The sequence below is a fragment of the Aedes albopictus genome, chromosome 2 (genome assembly GCF_035046485.1).
Source record: "Aedes albopictus strain Foshan chromosome 2, AalbF5, whole genome shotgun sequence".
Classification (NCBI taxonomy): domain Eukaryota; kingdom Metazoa; phylum Arthropoda; class Insecta; order Diptera; family Culicidae; genus Aedes; species Aedes albopictus.
In genome coordinates, this window is record NC_085137.1 from 208,937,099 (window position 1) to 208,955,776 (window position 18,678).

At 40.8% G+C, this 18,678-nt stretch overlaps 1 protein-coding gene across 15 annotated transcripts in view; it reads left to right on the top strand.

Annotated features, from left to right (window-relative positions):
* LOC109621958 (anoctamin-8) overlaps positions 1 to 18,188 on the top strand; it is a 121,073-nt gene extending 102,885 nt beyond the window's left edge. For 13 of the 15 annotated variants that reach the window (XM_062851066.1, XM_062851067.1, XM_062851058.1 and 10 more), the window contains 6 exons: positions 9,221 to 9,328; positions 9,602 to 9,809; positions 10,009 to 10,122; positions 16,889 to 17,036; positions 17,111 to 17,247; positions 17,315 to 18,188. In XM_062851066.1, the coding sequence (XP_062707050.1) occupies positions 9,221 to 9,328; positions 9,602 to 9,809; positions 10,009 to 10,122; positions 16,889 to 17,036; positions 17,111 to 17,247; positions 17,315 to 17,476 (877 nt within the window). In that variant the 3' untranslated portion in view covers positions 17,477 to 18,188. Of the gene's footprint in view, positions 1 to 9,220; positions 9,329 to 9,601; positions 9,825 to 10,008; positions 10,123 to 16,888; positions 17,037 to 17,110; positions 17,248 to 17,314 lie in introns of all 15 variants that reach the window. The other 2 variants (XM_029869104.2, XM_029869105.2) reach the window with 2 other exon arrangements.
* Positions 18,189 to 18,678: the final 490 nt, after the last annotated feature.

The window sequence follows — 18,678 nt, forward strand, 5'->3', positions numbered from 1 at the left end:
TCGCAATTCTGCCGCTAGGTGGCGCTAGTGAACATGTAAATTTTAGAAATCTCATAGCTCAGAATCCTGATAACTTAGGAAGTTGGTGTTTTCGGCAAAGTTGATCAGTATGACATAAACTTACATAAAAATAAACACTTGTTTCAAAATTCTGCCACTAGGAGGCGCTAGTAAACTTGCAAATTTTAGAAATCTCATAGCTCAGAATTCTGATAACTTAGGAAGTTGGTGTTTTCGGCAAAGTTGATCAGTATGGCATAAACTTACATAAAAATAAACATTTGTTTCACATTTCTGCCACTAGGCGGCGTTTACCGGGTTTTTTCGTCTTTTTTCGACTTTTTTGGCGGTTTTTCGGCTTTGCATGTTCACTAGCGCCGCCTAGTGGCAGAATTGCGAAACAATTGTTTATTTTTATGTAAGTTTATGTCATTCTGATCAACTTTGCCAAAGACACCATCTTTCTAAGTTATCGGGGGGAGCGACACTAGTTTTGCTGAGCCGAAAAACCGCCAAAAAATCGAAAAAAGGCGAAAAAACCCGGTAAACTCCGCCTAGTGGCAGAATTGCAAAACAAGTGTTTATTTTTATGTAAGTTTATGTCATACTGACCAACTTTGCCGAAAACACCAACTTCCTAAATTATCAGGATTCTGAGCTATGAGATTTCTAAAATTTGAAAGTTCACTAGCGCCTCCTTGTGGCAGAATTTCGAACCAAGTGTATATTTTTATGTAAGTTCTTGTCATTCTGATCAACTTTTCCGAAGACACCAACTTTCTAAGTTATCGGGGGGAGCGACACTAGTTTTGCCAAGCCGAAAAACCGCCAAAAAATCGAAAAAAGACGAAAAAACCCGGTAAACGCCGCCTAGTGGCAGAATTGCAAAACAAGTGTTTTTTTATGTAAGTTTATGTCATACTGATCAACTTTGGCGAAGACACCAACTTTCTAAGTTATCAGGATTCTGAGCTATGAAATTTCTAAAATTTGCATGTTCACTAGCGCCGCCTAGTGGCAGAGTTGCGAAACAAGTGATTATTTTTATGTAAGTTCATGTCATACTGATCAACTTTGCCGAAGACACCATCTTCCTAAGTTATCGGGATTCTGAGATATGAGGTTTTGAAATTTTACTTGCTCACTAGCGCCGCCCAGTGGAGGAATTTCGAACTTCGCAACTCATCGTCAGTAAGTTATTGGCGTACCCAACAACTCTCCTGAAGACACTATCCTTCCAAATTATCAGGGTCTTGAGCTGTCGCATATCGTAACGTTTGCTTGACAACGGGAACCATATCCGTAGTACAATTTTAGCATCAAATTGTTGATGGTCCCTCTAGCGGCCAAATTGCCAACTAATCATAAGAACCAAAGCTCTAAATGGTAGATCTTATCAAGCCCTAAAACTTTGCCGAAGAAAGTATTGCGTTAACTCTTAACAAACCCGAGATAATAGGCCACACCCCCAAAATGCCGAAATCCCATAAGCTCTTAGTCTCCTATAACGCTCACCCCTGTCTAGTAGGAGTTCGTTTAATAGGAGTCCGTTTAATAGGAATTCGTTTAGTAAGAGACTCGACTGTACGTCATGTTTTCCTTTCGAAATTGCACGACCCTGCTTGTGAAGGCTGCTAGGCGAGCGGGTGGAAGGTCGGCCATGTACGGAGGGCTAGGTGCTACATGATGGTTCTTGCATCTTTGACAATTTCTTCGTACTTGCTGATAACAGGCGCGTAATTGGGGAATGTGAAACTTTTGGCGGATCTCGTTGATAACAGTTTCATGGTTTTGGTGGTGATATTTTTTATGGTAATATGCTACGATCAGGCTGGTGGTGTGGTGTTTTCGGCAAAGAATAATCGGCTTTTTGGCGTCTTCTGTAGCATAATGGCAAGCGGCGATGCGTGTCCGCATTCGGAGGATTCCATTGCTGTCCAACCATGGTGTCAACCGATATAGTGAACTAGTCTTTGGAATGTTATTTGTTAGCGACTCAGGTTCATCTGGTAGATTTTGTAGAACCATTATCTCGTTGGGGTAGGATTCACTTTGAGCGAGGCGTATTAGTGAGCGTTCGGCATTACAAAGTTCGTTCGCTGCTAGGGGGCCTGTGTTTGTAGGTCTTTCCATGCGCTTTTGACGACAGTTATAGGTGAATCTATGTACGAATGCGGTAACTCTGAGTAATCTTTCCCAGCTAGAAAAGTCGTTGACGCAGATAACCGATTCCGGTAGAACGTGGTGTACCAGTAGGTTAGAACGCAGTTCGTTTTCGGTGGAGTCTTTCCGGTTGGGTGATGCCGGCCAGTCTGCTTCGGTGCGCCAGAGAAAATTGGCGCCTTTGAACCATCTGTTTTCAGATGATAACTCAGGTGGACTACTCCACTTTGTAGCGTCGTCAGCGGGATTCTGCTTCCCTGGTACCCATCGCCACTCGTGTATTTCGGATAATTCGAGTATCTCGCTAATCCGGTGGCCGACGTATTGACTGTAGCGACGGTGGTCCGAATTAATCCAGCAGAGGACATCTCTGGAATCGGACCAAAACAGCTTCCTGTGGAATTGGATCGTGAGCGATTCTTCGACGGTGTGAGCTAGGCGAGCGCCGATTAGAGCAGCTTCAAGTTCCAATCGTGGTATCGACGTGAACTTCAGTGGTGCAACCCTGCATTTTGCAGCGACGATAGAGCAAAATATGGTTTCGCCTTTCAAGAAACGTATATAGCAAACAGCGGCTGTGCCGTTCTCACTAGCATCTACCATCGTGTGGAGCTGAATTTCGTCAATCTCACTCACAAGGTGCTGGGAATTGTAACATCTGGGTATCCGTACGTGTTCTACCAGTGGAAGAACCTTCAGCCATGTGAGCCATTTATCGTAGGCGTCGCTGTCGATGTCCTCATCCCATTGTACACCAGATCGCCAGATTTGCTGGAGTAGAATTTTCAAATACGATAGGAAGTGAGAAATCAATCCCAGTGGATCGAAAATGGTCATCAGCACTCTAAGAACCTCCCGCTTTGTTGGGCGCCTTTGACCTCCTAGCAAGGCCGGATCGTAACGGTTCCATCCAACCTTATACGTGAATACGTCATCTGTAGTGTTCCACCACATGCCCAGAACCTTTTCCGTAGCTAGTTCTGATGCCAAGTCCAGACACTTTTCGTTTACATCAGTTCCTTGCAGCGCTTCCAAAACTTTCGTTGAGTTGCTGATCCAGTTTCTTATCTCAAACCCGCCTCGACCGTGGACGTATTTCACGTCTTCGGCTAACTTGATGGCTTGCTCGTCAGTGTCAACACTAAGAAGCATGTCGTCGACGTAGTGGGACTTCGTGATGACCTGGTGCGCAGCTGGATACTCTACCTTGAAGCGGTCAGCGTTAATGTTCTTTACAAACTGTGCGGTGCTAGGGGAGCAGCATGCTCCGAATGTCATCACTTGCATGGCATACACTTCAATTTCTTCACGGTCGTTCATCCAGTAGAAACACTGGGATAGATGGTCTTCTGCTCGAATCAGTACCTGGTGAAACATCTCACGAATGTCACCGGTAAGAGCGATTCGGCGTTCCCGAAATTGCAAAAGAATCGTGAGAAGGGAACATAGTAGATCCGGGCCTTTCAATAGTGCTGAATTGAGTGACGTCCCGTGAGCACTGGCTGCAGCGTCCCACACTATCCGTACTTTTCCAGGTTTGTTTGGATTTGTTACGGGAAAAACCGGTAGGTACCACCGGCGAGGAACCTTTTGATTCAGTTCTTCTTCGCTGAGCTTCCTGATGTATCCTTTTGTCAGGTATTCCGCGATCTTGGCTTGCAAAGTCGTGTTTAGTTCCTCGTCTTTGTCCATGCGATTTTGCAGACAACGGAATCGCCGCAACGCCATGAGTCGACTATCTGGTAGACGGGTGTCGTCGTACCGCCAGAGTAGACCGGATTCATATCGATCATCCTTGCGACAAGTAAGAGTCTGAAGCATCGACAAAGCACGTTGATCTTCGGCGGATACGAGCATATTGTCCGATTTTGTTATTCCGAGACTATCGAGACTGAAATAGTTCTTCATCGCCTGGTGAAGTTCGTCGTCGGATGAACTGTTACATGGACAGATATGGAAGCTGTAATGATGAAGATTTGCTCCGTGATCAAGTCCATTTCCTCCACAGATCGTCCATCCGAGCCGGGACTTTACGGCGATCGGCTGTCCGAATTCTCCTTCTCGGTTTTTCATGACGAGTCCGAGGTGAGCATGCTTCGTTCCAATGAGAATGCGTGGACGAATATCTCGGTATGAATCGATAGGTAAGTCCCGAAGGTGTGGATACTGCTTGGATAACTCATCCATGTCCAGCGTTTGTGGGGGCAACATGAGGTCTTTCACCGACCTGACATCACTGATGACAAATCGCTTACTTCCTTCTCTGACTCCAGCAATTTGAAGATTGTAGACTCGTAAATTTGGTTCGCATCGTTCGGTTCCTCCGGTCCATCGAAGACATAGCGGACGCTCTGCACCATCCAACGATAGGTTTTCAGCAAGCTCTTGATCGAGTAATGTGAGTTCCGAACCCTCGTCCAGGAAAGCGTACGTTCGAACTGCGTCCGTTTTACCGTATAGGATGACAGGAAGATAACGGAAAATCACTGAGCTGGCAGTTGTCCTATGGCTGTTGCAACCTGACGGACCAGGACATGTTGGTGCAGCTGGAGTGATTTCGCAGTTGTTCGTGGTTTCAGTGCTTTGCGTCCTTTGCTTCGAATCATTATGCAGCAACTCGTGATGTCGGAATGGACACCCGTCTTTTCCGCACGGCTTGGCATTGCAGCTTCCTTTGTGTGTCCGTAAGCAAGTCCTGCACAATCCGAACTCCCTGACAGCAGCCCATCGTGAATCTCTGGAGAGCTCTAAGAAGCGCTTACATTTATCAGCAGACTTGCAGTTTCCTTTGCAGATTTGACAACTTTGCTTCGGTTGCGTTGGCTTTGTTGCAATATGCTCATTCCATGGAGTACTATGGATTTCTTCAGATGACGACTCGGAATGAGCGTTGAGGTACGCATTGCCTTTCTTGGGTCCTCGAGATTCCGCTTGGGAAGACTTCTCCGGTTGCGTTAACGATGGAAAAGTTACAACGCTTGCTGCCTCCGCTAGAGCATACATCCACGCATTGAAGGTTGCCAGATTGACTGTAGGCATCGTTAGGCGGTGCTGCGCCCAATTGAGTTTGAGTGAGGGAGGCAGTTTGCTGACTAACTGATGAAGCAGAGAAACATTGTACATATACTCCTGAAGTCCACAAGCGTCAACTGTAGCGCAGAAGTTTTGTACTTGTACAGCGAAATCGACTAAAGAATCCAGCTTTTCTTCTCGAATTGCTGGTAGAGCGCTCACTTTCCCGATAAGTGACTGAATGATGACTTCGGGTTGTCCGAAGAGCATCTTCAAAGTTCCTAGAATGCCAGCAACATTTCCAGGATACAGAAGACGGCTTTTTACGGCTTCATAAGCCTTTCCTTTCAAACTCTTCTGCAGTCGAATCAAGTTCTCCTCTTCGGTATACCCGCACATCGTAGTCGTACGATTGTACATAGATAGAAAAACTGGCCATTCCTCGGGATTTCCGGAAAACGTAGGCAAGTCTCTCGGAACTGCTTGTCTGGCCGCCACTTGGGAACGAGAAAGTTGGAACTCGTCCTGGCAATCCTCTTGATACGTTCCTTGAGAAGCGCAGATACTTCCCCGATGATGAACTCCAGTAGAACACGCTGGTGGCACCTGAACCGGTCCGTCGAAGGTGGTAGAGTTGAACGCCGGCCGGTGGGTCTGACTCGCATGCTGTTGGGATGAAACACCCCTATTGGTGCATGTGACGAAGCTCTGATGATCGACGGTTCTCGCGGGAACGAAATTCGGCTGAGATGGGCGCCCAAGCGATGATCCAATCTGGTAGTCGACTTGGCTTACTTGCATCGGCAAACCTCTCTGATTAGTAGTGAACCTAGAGTGCGATGGTTGTCCTGGTGAGCGGAACTGCTGATTCGGAAGACGATGGGTGAACTGCTGGGCAGTCTGTACGTTGTTGGCAGATCCAGTTTGAGCGCTTGGTTCGAACCGTATGCGTTGTTGGCCGAACTGCCCAGTTGTATGAACTAGCCCTACATTCCTCGAGGGAACCTCCACGTCTGGTTCAATCTGCTGCACTTGACTAGCCGTCTGTACCCAATCGTTGACCCGACTTGAAGTATCGCTGCGACTCCTTGAACTCCTCTCACTAACAACTTCTTCTAGAAGACGGTATTTCTTGTCCAGGAACTCTCTATGTTCCTGCGCAGCCCTTTCTTCCGCGGCTCGCCGACGTTCGTCTTGCTGCTGCTGAAACAGCCGTTCTTCCTCCAGCCGCATTAACTGTAGCTTCGCTCGCTGTACCGCTGATTTTTGTGAAGAGGAAACATAAATCTCCGACAGTGCCTTTTCTACGTCTCGTGGAATTCCTATGCCTGCACCATTGCTGTCAACTGGCGGAGCCGATTGATGCTTCTGTTGATCCAATCTTGTTTGCTCAACTGCGTCCATTGGGAGTTGTACTGACGAGGTAGGTTTCTGGGATACCGACGTAGGGAGAATTACTGGATTAACACGGGTACTTGTTGCGATATTACCGACCGACTGGCTTCTAGTCGACCTTTGATCGATGTTCTCCTTTCTGTGTAGGGCACTTTCTTCCAAAGCTGTTTTAGTTCGCTGGATCCATTTCGCGGTAACGCAGTTAGTGCAACTCCAGCTCTTGTCAGCAACCTCTTCTGAAACGCCCACGCAGGAAAAATGAAACCATCCATCGCATCTGTCGCACTGTACCATGTCTTCGGTGTCCGGTCTTCGACACGTCTTGCACGTATGCCCTTCCATGGTTTCATCTACAACCACCACTTCGGGATTACCAGCACTTTGATCACCAACCACAGTTTCCTTTGGCCTCGCCCCTTTATCACTTTTCACACCCGACTTAATGACACCGCGACTAGGCATTACGCTCGACTCGTTGTGTAAACGAAAATTATATGATGTTGAATTTTTATTCAACGGAACTTCCGAAATTGTGATTCTTCGACACGGAATGAATGAATACTCGTGATCCGATGATAACAGGGAGAATATAATTTTCCTAAAAATAACATTGAATACATGTTGCATCAATAAGTAATATATCCTACAATTTACATTGTTGTTTTTCATGCAACGTGTGGATGGTTTTGGAAACCCCTGTTCAAATTCATTGGACCGTAGTGTGTTTGCCCAAAGCAGTTCATTGATTATGGCTTAATACTATCACTTCTACTCACGTTTAGTTCCTTTCGTGCAATTCGTAGGCAAGCAATGAGCGGATGTTTGGCCTGGTAGTCGTAGCTATGATTTAGTTTAGGAGGTAGATAAATGAACATATAAAGAAACTACATTTCATATTTTCTCACCGGTTCTTAAGTTCAGTTATGGTAGCGCGCCGATATTCGCCGTTCTAAGACCGTTTTGGCATAGGATACAGTCTATCACAATATCAACAATTAGAATATATTCTATTTAATTTATAATGTGTCTTCTTACCGGTGATATGGAAGAAAGAATAGCTCCCGTTTGTTTAGCACGTAAATGATTGCCTATTTATAAGAACGGTAATTTAGTTTAAGTGGATAAGTTTTAGAAGTTTACGCTTACCTCAAATGAATCTCATGCACTTGCACTGTTTGAAATTTAAACAACTAAACTTAACGTAGTTTGCAGTAGAATTTTACTATTAAATTATTGATATCTAGCAACAAAGGTACTGCCTTTAATCGAATTCAGTTGGCTTTTCCTCGTTCTTATCTTCTTATCAACTAATGTTTTCATCTGTTATGGTACTCACCGCGTGGTAGCGAGAGCCTTTCTTCTAGCGTTTCACTCATCGTGGATTAAGGTCTAGACGTACGGCGCACTGATGCGATATCAGCTAACAGGGGCGCTCAACAGGCTTAAAGTTTGTATGGAAAAACTTGGCCAAATGTATGCAGAAATCTCAAGTTTTCGATTTTTGCCTCTAGGTGGCGTTGTAAGCGTTCAATAATTAAACCCTTTGCTTGTAGATGACTATATGCTAAATAATTTCGGCAAAGACGGCTGTCAAAAAAGTTATACCCTACGCAAAGTGAGGCGGAAAAACAACAATAAAGTTTATCCTCACTTTACCTATGGTATAACTTTATTACCAAGCGTCGTATCACTTTGCGGTCTTCGACAAAGTTGTTTGGCATATAGTTACCTACAGTAATACCAAAGGGTTTAGTCATTGAACGCTTACAGTGCCACCTAGCGGCAAAAATCGAAAACTTCAAATTTCTGTATACATTTGGCTACGTTTTCCCATACAAACATTAAGCTTGTTGAGCGCCCCCTAGGCTTAACCGATTTTGCTCAAATTTTGAACGTAGCTGCTGGGAGTCCAAAACAACTGATTAAGGAGGAAATACTTGGAATTTTTCGAAATTTTTATTTTTCATATAAGTGTGGGCCACTTTACTGTGAATATGATTTTCTGTGCCATAACAGTATTTTCTCAAAGTGCATTTCTTATTTGGTACATGTTGAACCATATTTTGAGTATGTGTCTTACCACTATTTACACTTAAGGATTTAAGGAAGGTAGTCTACAGTCATTAAGCCGAAGCAATAAGGCAGTAAGAAGACTTAAACCTCACCAACAATAAGATACACGTATTCTCGACTACCACTTGTAATCTATGAGTGGATAACTGACACTGAGGAAGATTACAAGTGGTAGTCGAAATATCTGTATCTGTCCAATGATACACATGATGATACACATTTCTGGTGGTAGTGTACTAGACCTTTTACCTTTTTATGTTAAAAAGAGATGCATGCTTTAATGACGAAAAAAGCAGAACTTAATCTTAGCTACTGAAAATACAATAAGAGTTCTCAGACAGCAAGTGTTTTGCTGTGGACTGCCTTCCTCTACTTATAATTCGATTTGTGTGAAATAATTCATACTTTATTGTAGTTAGCTTGTTACATGTTCTTTCCAAAGTGTTGTGGAAACAATTCGACGATTGGTGCAAATGCAGTTATTGATCGTAAATATGTATCGGTCGAATAGTTTCAAACATATTTTATATCTTATTGCTAGCATTTTGCTATACTTTCTTTATAATTACATTTATAGTGCATGCCCAAAGAAGCCAAGCATTAAGCTCGCTGAAATTCCGCCATTCCGTGGACAGTCGATGAAGCACAGTTATAGTATTTACGATAAGCGAAGCATCAATCTTGGGTATGGTTTAAGTATAAACTTTTCCCCTTTAAATCTAGATGTTTTTACTTCCCGTAGATGTGATAAAAAGCGCTTTATTTTTCTTCAACCAAAACAGAATACGCAAACAAATTTCAAAATTATTTCTAGCTTCCTTCTCGTTTTGTTTCCCTTCCTATAGTACAATCTGAACAATTCGGTCTAATGAGCATTAAACTAGAACGAATGAATGTTAACCCCCTATCGATGTCCAGACTGTAATTTGTACTAATGAACCTTTATCGATACTTTCAGTGAAAGCATGAGTCCACGGGTGGCATCGCAGCCCATCCAAATCCCAGAGATTCCACCTTTCCGCAAGCAGGCACATTCCACCATGCACTCGCCCGTCACTCAGAGCCCACAGAACGTTTCCTCGGCGAACGCTTCGCCACCGAGAATACCGGAAATACCTCCCTTCCGGCCACGCATCAAATCCAAAGAATGGATGCCCAACATCGAGGTGAGCCGACTCAAGGTCAGTGTTGTACCATCGAACCGAACCGTACTAACCCGTGTGGAAATGCACTTTTCTCTTTTTATTCATTTTCTTGATCACACTACTGTACCGTCTTGGGGTGCGATTTCGTTTCCGTTGGTCGTCATTCACTTTGTCCTTCCACGTTGAACTATGTTGATGATTTGTGTAACTCGCACGAAAGCACACCGAACACCACCTCACGATTGGGCCTAGTGGAGGTGCCGAGTGGGCGAAGCGTTTGAAGGCGGCAGATCCTTCGATAATTCACAGAAGCACCGACTGCATTGTAGCGAAGGTAACTTGCAAAAGCTTGGCAGACAGAAGTTAAACACTAACCTTTGATCCCGGTGCTGTGGAACTCGACTGACATATGCAGACTAGTGCATATGCACATTTGGCCCAAGAGATTATTATCTATTCAAAATTAATGCGACGACCATTGCACTGATTGTTTGCTTTGCTGTTTATTGTTGTATCCCATTGATGGTTTGTCAATTAAAAAATACCCACATATTGGATTCAATGTAATAGAAAATGAGATAAACTTTGAATTCCAATTGAATTTGTTTTTGTTTGATGTTGTTTTTTTTTATTTTATTAACAAAATAGGGGAAAAAGGGAAAGTTTGGTTACCTTGCGAAAAAGTTCACTAAATGCGGGCGAATCTTCAATACATTTTACGGCCTGGTCGTACACTCCCGATCAAAAGTTTGGGGTCATCTCCTCAAAAACATGTCATTTTTTTAGGCTCATATCTCCGCCAATTTGCGTCCGATTTCAAAACCCCAGGTCTCATTCAAAAGATAATAAGTCAAAGTAACTTTGAACATGATTTAAATGATTTTTAGGGCCCATATAGCCGAGGCGGTAAACGCACGGGTATTCAGCATGACCATGCTGAGGGTGACGGGTTCGATTCCCGGTCGGTCCAGGATCTATTCGTAAAGGAAATTTCCTTGACTTCCTTGGGCATAGAGTATCTTCGTGCCTGCCACACGATATACACATGCAAAATGGTCATTGGCAGAGGAAGCTCTCAGTTAATAACTGTGGAAGTGCTCATAGAACACTAAGCTGAGAAGCAGGCTTTGTCCCAGTGAGGACGTTACGCCAAGAAGAAGAAGAAGAAGATTAAATGATTTTTTTTCAAAACTGTTTGTATGTAAACTTAAGCTAAAGTTATCAAATTTTCTAAAAAATAAAAATAAACTTACGGCAGTGTCGCTGTAAATTGGGTCGACCAAATTTTAAGATGAGAGCGGAAATATAACCTATTTTCTATTAGCTTTCGACTGCTTTTTACCGAACTTAGCTAAAAAATCTGGAAGAAAAGTTTTTAAGCAAATTAACTCTTCATGTCATCGACCAAAAGTTTGGGGTCACCCCTCAAAATGGTGTATCGGCCAAAAGTTTGGGGTCACTATCATAAAACATGGAAAAGTGATTTGTTAATATCTTCGTCATCTATAGTTCAATTTTAATTCTTTTTGGCTTATTTCAAAGATAATTAATTAAACTAACGTTTGATGTTTTTAATTTAAAGTATTCAACGATTTTTATATTTAAAAATGGTATGTATGATTAACACATTTCGCCACATTTTAAAACATGAGGCAATTTTACGTTAAGTTTTAGTATGTAAATTTTGAAAAATCTGTGTGGTTCAATGTCTCTGCCAGTAAGTGCCATTCATTATGTTTCAAATAAGCCAAAAAGAATTAAAATTTAATGAAAGATGACAAAGATATCTACAAATCACTTTTCCATATTTTACGATAGTGACCTCAAACTTTTGGCCGATACATCATGTTGAGGGGTGACCCCAAGCTTTTGGTCGATGACATCAAGAGGTAATTTACTTATTTTTTTTTAGATTTTTTAGCTAGGTTCTGTAAAAAGTAGTTGAAAGCTAATAAAAATAAGGTTATATCACCTCTCTCATCTTAAAATTTGGTCGATCCAATTTTCAGCGACACTGTCGTAAATTTAGATTCATTTTTTTAGAAAATTTGACAACTTTAGCTTAAGTTTACATACAACATTTTTTGTTAAAGTTTCATTAAAATCATGTTCAAAGTTTCCTCGACTTATTATTTTTTGAATGAGATCTAGAGTTTTGAAATCGGAGGCAAATTGGCGGAGATATGGGCTTAAAAAAATGACATGTTTTTGAGGGGATGACCCCAAACTATTGATCGAGAGTGTACCTATTTTAATAGATATTCATAACTACAGTTATGTACAGTTTGTTTAACATACATAGTGCAACACATAAAAGATAAACACATGTTCAATCTCAGTTTCTGAAAATACTCATCAAAATTAGCAAAATATTTTGGGGTTTTGCTAGTTTATGTACTATGAAATTTTGGTTTATTCCAATGTCCAGTTTTGGGTTAAAATTTGGTCTTAAACAATTACATCTTGTGAATTATAAGGGATTTCTCAAAGCAATTTTCAGATGTTCTTAAAGCCAAACTCACAACTTTTATGAATATGTTGAGACCAAATGTCCAACTTTGCATGATATTCTATATGTGTACGCCATAAAATCTGGTTTTCAACTAAGGGCGTAACCAGCTTTTCCATCAGGAAGAGGCGAGCACTTTTAGCAAATTTGTACCTAGAAGCGTAACTAAACGTGAAATTTAATATAGGCTCAGTGTACCAGTTATGGCTATAGTACCTCAAATTCGCCATAGTTGATTTTCAATCTTTAACGATGCAAATCATCAAGATAAAATATTTGAACAATAGATCACGTTCATAAAAGATGATTGCACTCATTTAAATTTCACATTTTGCTCAAATTATGATAAAAATAAATCATTTTCCTTAAAATTTCGGCTTCCTTGCACCCTATTTCGCCATAGTGTACCAGTTATGGCAAATCCCATAAGGAATGCATGTAAATAGTGCGAAGTGGAACCGAAATTAAAAAGTATGTCCATAACTGGCACACGCCGTAATAAATAGTAAAAGTGGGTTTGGCTCAGATTTTATATTTTTCCTGTAAAGTATGAAAACAAATCTATCATTTGACATATCAACGACGTTCGTCGGTCTTCTTCTTATTTTTGTGGAAGTAGTTTTTCTTAGGTAGTGCGATAACTGGTACAGGTACCCTAAACGAATTTGATTGCAGAAGCATTTTTTTCAGATTCTTTCTTGAGTCATTCGCTTCGCGCCATTGTAAAAAGTACAGCACCGCCAAAAAACCTCGCTTGCCGTATACTGCGCGAGGGCTGTGCATTTTCGGGGTTCAAAGAGGCGCACGAATGGTTTGATTATTTCAAACACGTGTTGAAAAAAAAACTGCTTGTATGCAGTTTTTCTACAGGGTATATTCCCAAATCTTGGAGGGATATTAATGTTTTTTTTTCCGAAAGTGGATCGTGCGTCGTATAAAGAAGCAAAAAGTTTCAGGCCTTTCAGTTCGACGTCTTTTCTTCTAAAATGCTTAGAACGCATTGTCGATCATTACATCCGTGATGTCCAATTGGCTTACATGCATCTTCATGTGAACCAATATGCCTACCAATCTGGTAAGTCCACTGTGACTATTCTACACAAAGTGTTGCGATATCGAATATGAATTCACTCAAAAGCAATCTTGTTGAGGTGTTTTCTTTGATATCGAGGGTGCTTGGACAATGTGCTTTTCGATGATATCTCCATCACCAGAATTTTCATCGCCAGAAAAAAATGTTTGCTTTACATAATTTTTTAAACATTGATTTTTCGCAAAAACTTTGTAGTTCGAGTGCATTTAATATGCAACATTTTTTCATCAGTCGCATATCTCAGAATTGCGCAGGCCGATTTATTCAAAAGATCTTTCTCATCCTTGTTGTCATCTTTGAATTATTAAAAAACGAAAAAGGATTTTTTCATTATCTTTATTAAAGAGAATTTCAGCCCGTGGCTGGTTCGTCTCTGACGAAAAAGGTGTTTTTCATTTAAAGCGTTCAAATATATTTTTTTCCAAATATGGTATTTTTCATAGAAATCATGTCTCCATCCGAGCAGGAAGCAGAAACCTTTCGTCCATTCCACACAGAAATTAACTGAACACGATGATTGGCTTAACTTATTTGAACTTAGAAAGGTATCTTTAGGTCAGAATTCACTTTGATAAATGATATAATTTATTGATTTTTAAATTATATCATGCAGACTGCCACGCTATTATTAACGCCTGAAGCAACCGATCATCCAAGTCAGATGGTCGATCAATGTTTATTTTCAAAAAGTAATCTACTCTATTTAGAAACCGTAAATCAGCAATCAACGCCATTACCTGAAAAGTGTGATTAAAATATTAAAAAAAAACCTGTCGCAGGAATATCTACTATTACATGTTATTTTAAAATGAACATTCTTTGAGTTTTTGCATTAAAATAATAGCACGAAACGTGCTCACCCATTGCTGAAAATCTGGAACTCCTGTCGATCGAATACACAAATCGAAAAAAACGAATACTTAACGCTCGAGTGTGACTCTTCTGCTGCATAGCTATCGTAGGTACACATTTTTTCAAGAAGTTTTCTCTAGAGTTTCTCCCGAGATGTTTTTTAATGGTTATCGAGGGATTTCTTTTGATGGTTTTTACGAGATGTCTCTCAGAGTTTTTCAAGATTCATCCCGGACTTTGTCTCGATTTTTTCCGGGATTTCTTCCGGACTTCCTTTTAAGAATTTTGCAGCCATTGCTAATATTTATTGTAGACTTAAGGCGAAACTGGAAGCATTTCCTCACTTTTTGGTTTTTGATTTTTTTTATTAAATAACGATGCAATATTTTCAAAATCGGTTTTCGTACACATGTAGAGTATGGATCAAGCTATCTTCTGATTTTTTTTGTGATGGAAAATGTTTTTCGTTTTTGCAGAAACCATTTTTGAACGACATTTCACAAAAAAATGGTTTCTGCAAAAATGGAAAGCATTTTTCACCACAAAAAAATTCAGAAGATAGTTTGATCCATACTCTACATGTGTACGAAAACCGATTTTAAAAATATTTCTTCGTTATTTAATAAAAAATCAAAAACCAAAAAAAATGAGGAAAGCAAACTGCAAAGTTTTCGATATACCAATCCGTGTGGTCAATTAATGATTTTTAATGAACTCAACGTACATATGTACAGATGGATATATTATTAGTAAAATTGCGAAAAAATCCACAGCTCAGGTGAGATTTGAACTCATGACCCTTATACGCTAGACAAGTGCTTTTCCAACTAAGCTACCGAGCCAATTAATGACACGGTATTTTGGTTGGTACAAGGTAATTCTAATCTCATCGAACATGCTTCATCTTTCCCCAACAATTTGTTTGAATTTAAAACCATTACTCGATGAATACGATGATACGAAATACCAGTGAAAAAGGCGTGCATGCTGGCTGAAATGGACTTAGACACATTAGAGATTAATAGAAAAGGATAAAGGACAGTTATTTCTAAAATATATACTGTCAACTTTCGATAGTTGCTCTAAGCTCTAAGCCGAGTTAGTGGCTACCAACCTCGACCAATCGTGCTGCACGTCAAAAAGTGACGTATGACTTCGTTTTAACTGGGCTAGCCTACCTAACGGGCCCATCGATCGAAATTCGGCTGTACTGTGTTTCATCACTGTTGTACTGTCGTTCCATGTATAATTGTCCCATGTTACATGAATATGGGATTCCCATATAACATGGAACAATTGGACGTAGAACAGCAGTGCATCATCATTAAAATAATACATTTACCATGTAATTCCTTTTTACAGATGTGAATTAAACTAAATTTAATTTTGTATGAGAATTTATTGGACATGGTGTAGAGAGTGGAATAGATCAAAATTTTAAAGTAAACTAGCAAAACCCCAAAGTGCAAGAGTTGATGAGAGCAAAGGATGAAATTTTCTTTACATTTTATGTGTTGCACTGTGTTACGATCCTTCTGCTAAACGGCCGATTTGGGGTTTGCCCCACGTTTTAGTGCCAAGCAATACTAAGCTTATACATCAGATCTGCGGAAGCAAATTCTTGTTTTGAAACCTTCTTGTACTATACCTTGTCGCAGTCGTAGAGCAATGCTTACTTAAATGCTTACACGTTAGATTTTTTGCAGATGGGGATATACATTAATTACGTAAAGGGTTCAGGTTGGAGGCGAGTTCAGATATCACGAGCTCATCTACATAAAAATTGTACCATACACTCAGCCAAATAAACTGAAAATTTTCATAACGATGTATAGATTCCAACAACGATGTCAATTTCTGGCCGCTTGCAAGGCACCACTTTTGGTGCCACTCAATGCACAACAACAACGCTCCCACCACAAGTCTCGCACCGTATCATGCTATTTTTTTTTGTTTCATGCCATTCACTTTGAACTCTCTATTTCCAACTTGGCAATATAGCCAATACAGACAACGCGCAGTTATCAATCAAAGGACCTAAGTTCAATTCCCATCGAACACCAATTGTTTTTTTACTTGAAAATCTTGAGTCGTATATCGGTACACTCAATCGTAATAAGATCATGCAAATCGTATATTTAGACGGAGAAAATCGGCGAAATCGCAGAAATTTTTCGAGAAATCGTAAATTATGTTGAATGAAATCGCAGTAATCGTATATATGTTTCGATATGGCTACCACTTTAGTATGTATATGCCTGTTTCGTGCATTGAATACGAATTCTTTCGTGCTATATATGTGTGACTATTTCAGTTGCAAATTCGATATAGAAACCAAATTGCTAGCTGGGTTAACCCGATTTCTTTTTATTTAAGCACGATCAATTATCATAAGGTATTCTTATGACATCCATAATTTTTGGTTATACCAAAAATTCATAAAGGTATCTTCATGATTTTCGATAGTTATTTTCGCTGAGTGTATGGATGAAAAGCGGAAAAACGCGAAAAGTGTCTTACGTAATTAATGATCAGTCCTTGATAAAAATCATGCCAAACATGTCTTATTATTCATTGGTTTCCATGTTAATCTGTGAAACATATCGTACTTGTTTAATATTATAAAAACACCTTTTAATATTTTAGCAACAAGAGTTGGCGATTGGAGGTGAATCCGAGTTGCTAAAAGGAGCGCCCTCGTGGAGCAATGTGGCACCCAAACCGGTCACTGAACATCCCGGAACGAGCACAACTGCACCCACCGTTAAGCCACAAACCGAGGAGGAAGCCAAAGGTATGTCATTCTCTTCCTAGTTTTAAAATTGCGATCACTGGTAAACCACCCTTGCTTATTTGTACCTCGTTCAGCCGCGGCAGAGCTGGCCGCCAAGAAATCACGACTGAAGCAAAGTCTGGTGAAGCGAGCCCGTTCGGTGGCGATATTCTCCCTGAAGTTGAAGGAACAACGCGCAAAGCGCGCCGAAAAGGCCGCGCAAGAAGCCAGGGTAATTGCACTTAGTTATTTTAATCACCACCCTGCTTGGCTTGGAATTAACCCGTTCACGCTTTTAGGAAGCTCTTCCAGCGCCGCCCCCGGGCGGTGAACTGTCGCTGATTCCCATCGAGCAACTGATTCAAGTGGACGACGTTCTGAACCAGCGCAATCAAACGCATCCCGCTAACAGCACTAGCACCAATATCAGTAGCAGCAACAACGGCTCAGGAAGTACGTAAGACACACATTACGAGATATGTTCTTTATAACGGGCGACGGAGACGCTGCGCCGTCTACAGTCAGTGGCCCTGAGATTATGGTAGAGAAAATCTCCCTGTACAGCATTTATGAAACAAATAATGATACACACATTCGTTACATTGACTCTAGGGTGTAGAATCAGGGGTAAAACTAATATATCGTTGAAGGCTAAACCAGCAAAGCAACAAGAATCGAACCTGTACAGTATAGACGCTATGGAAACAAACACAAACAAATCGAACCATTTGAGAGACATTTTAATTGTAGTTCTTTGCTATAGTGATTCGATGTTTAGGAATTTTACATTAGTGAAAACTAGAAGGCAGAAATAGCAGATCAGAGAAAGTGTGGGAGTAGTAAGTAAAAGTAAGAACCTGAACGAAAGAGAAAAACGTGTGCGCTTAGGAGACAGCAGGTGGAGTCCAGACAAAATTGTGAACTTCATTTTCGTTGATTCGCACAATTTGCAATATTAACTCAGATGAAGATCAAAATATTAGCTGGAAATAGAAAGATATTAACCATTATTTGTAATTTCAAAATTTGCGGCGGGACGTAGTGTAGAGTGCTTCTCTACACAGTATTCTAGTATTGAAACTTGTAGATGGAAGAAATGTGAACTGAAAAAACTATAAAAAAGAAACGGGTGTGACCGTAGTTTTGGTAATACATATACAAAATTGATTGAAATTAATTTGAACACAATATGATGACTGGGTAGTACCGAGCTATACGGCCAAACGTGAATACATGAGACAGATGTTCTAAAGTATATTTAGTGATTCAGCAGAAGTAAGTTATTGAATTGAGGGTGATTTGCAGATCAATAGCGGTAGGAGCGATGAGTTGAAACAGTGAGTATTGCGCAATGTATGTCTACTTCATTTCTCTTCATTTTTAAACCCATCATTGTATGGTCACAATGTTCGATATGATATTCTTATGTAAATGATTGATTATCATTTAAAGACACGGACACGTTCAATGCTTCCAGTGAGCTATTCGCTCTTCGAAGGAAGCACAACACTAGACAACGGACTAGCATGTAACGCCCAGTGGCACAGCCGAAAACATTTCCTGACAGCTGCGGTGGGAATCGAACCCACGCCGCTTAACACGATGCGACTAAATACTTTGTGCCACTAGCCGCACGACCACGAAGCCACACAAATTTATATTT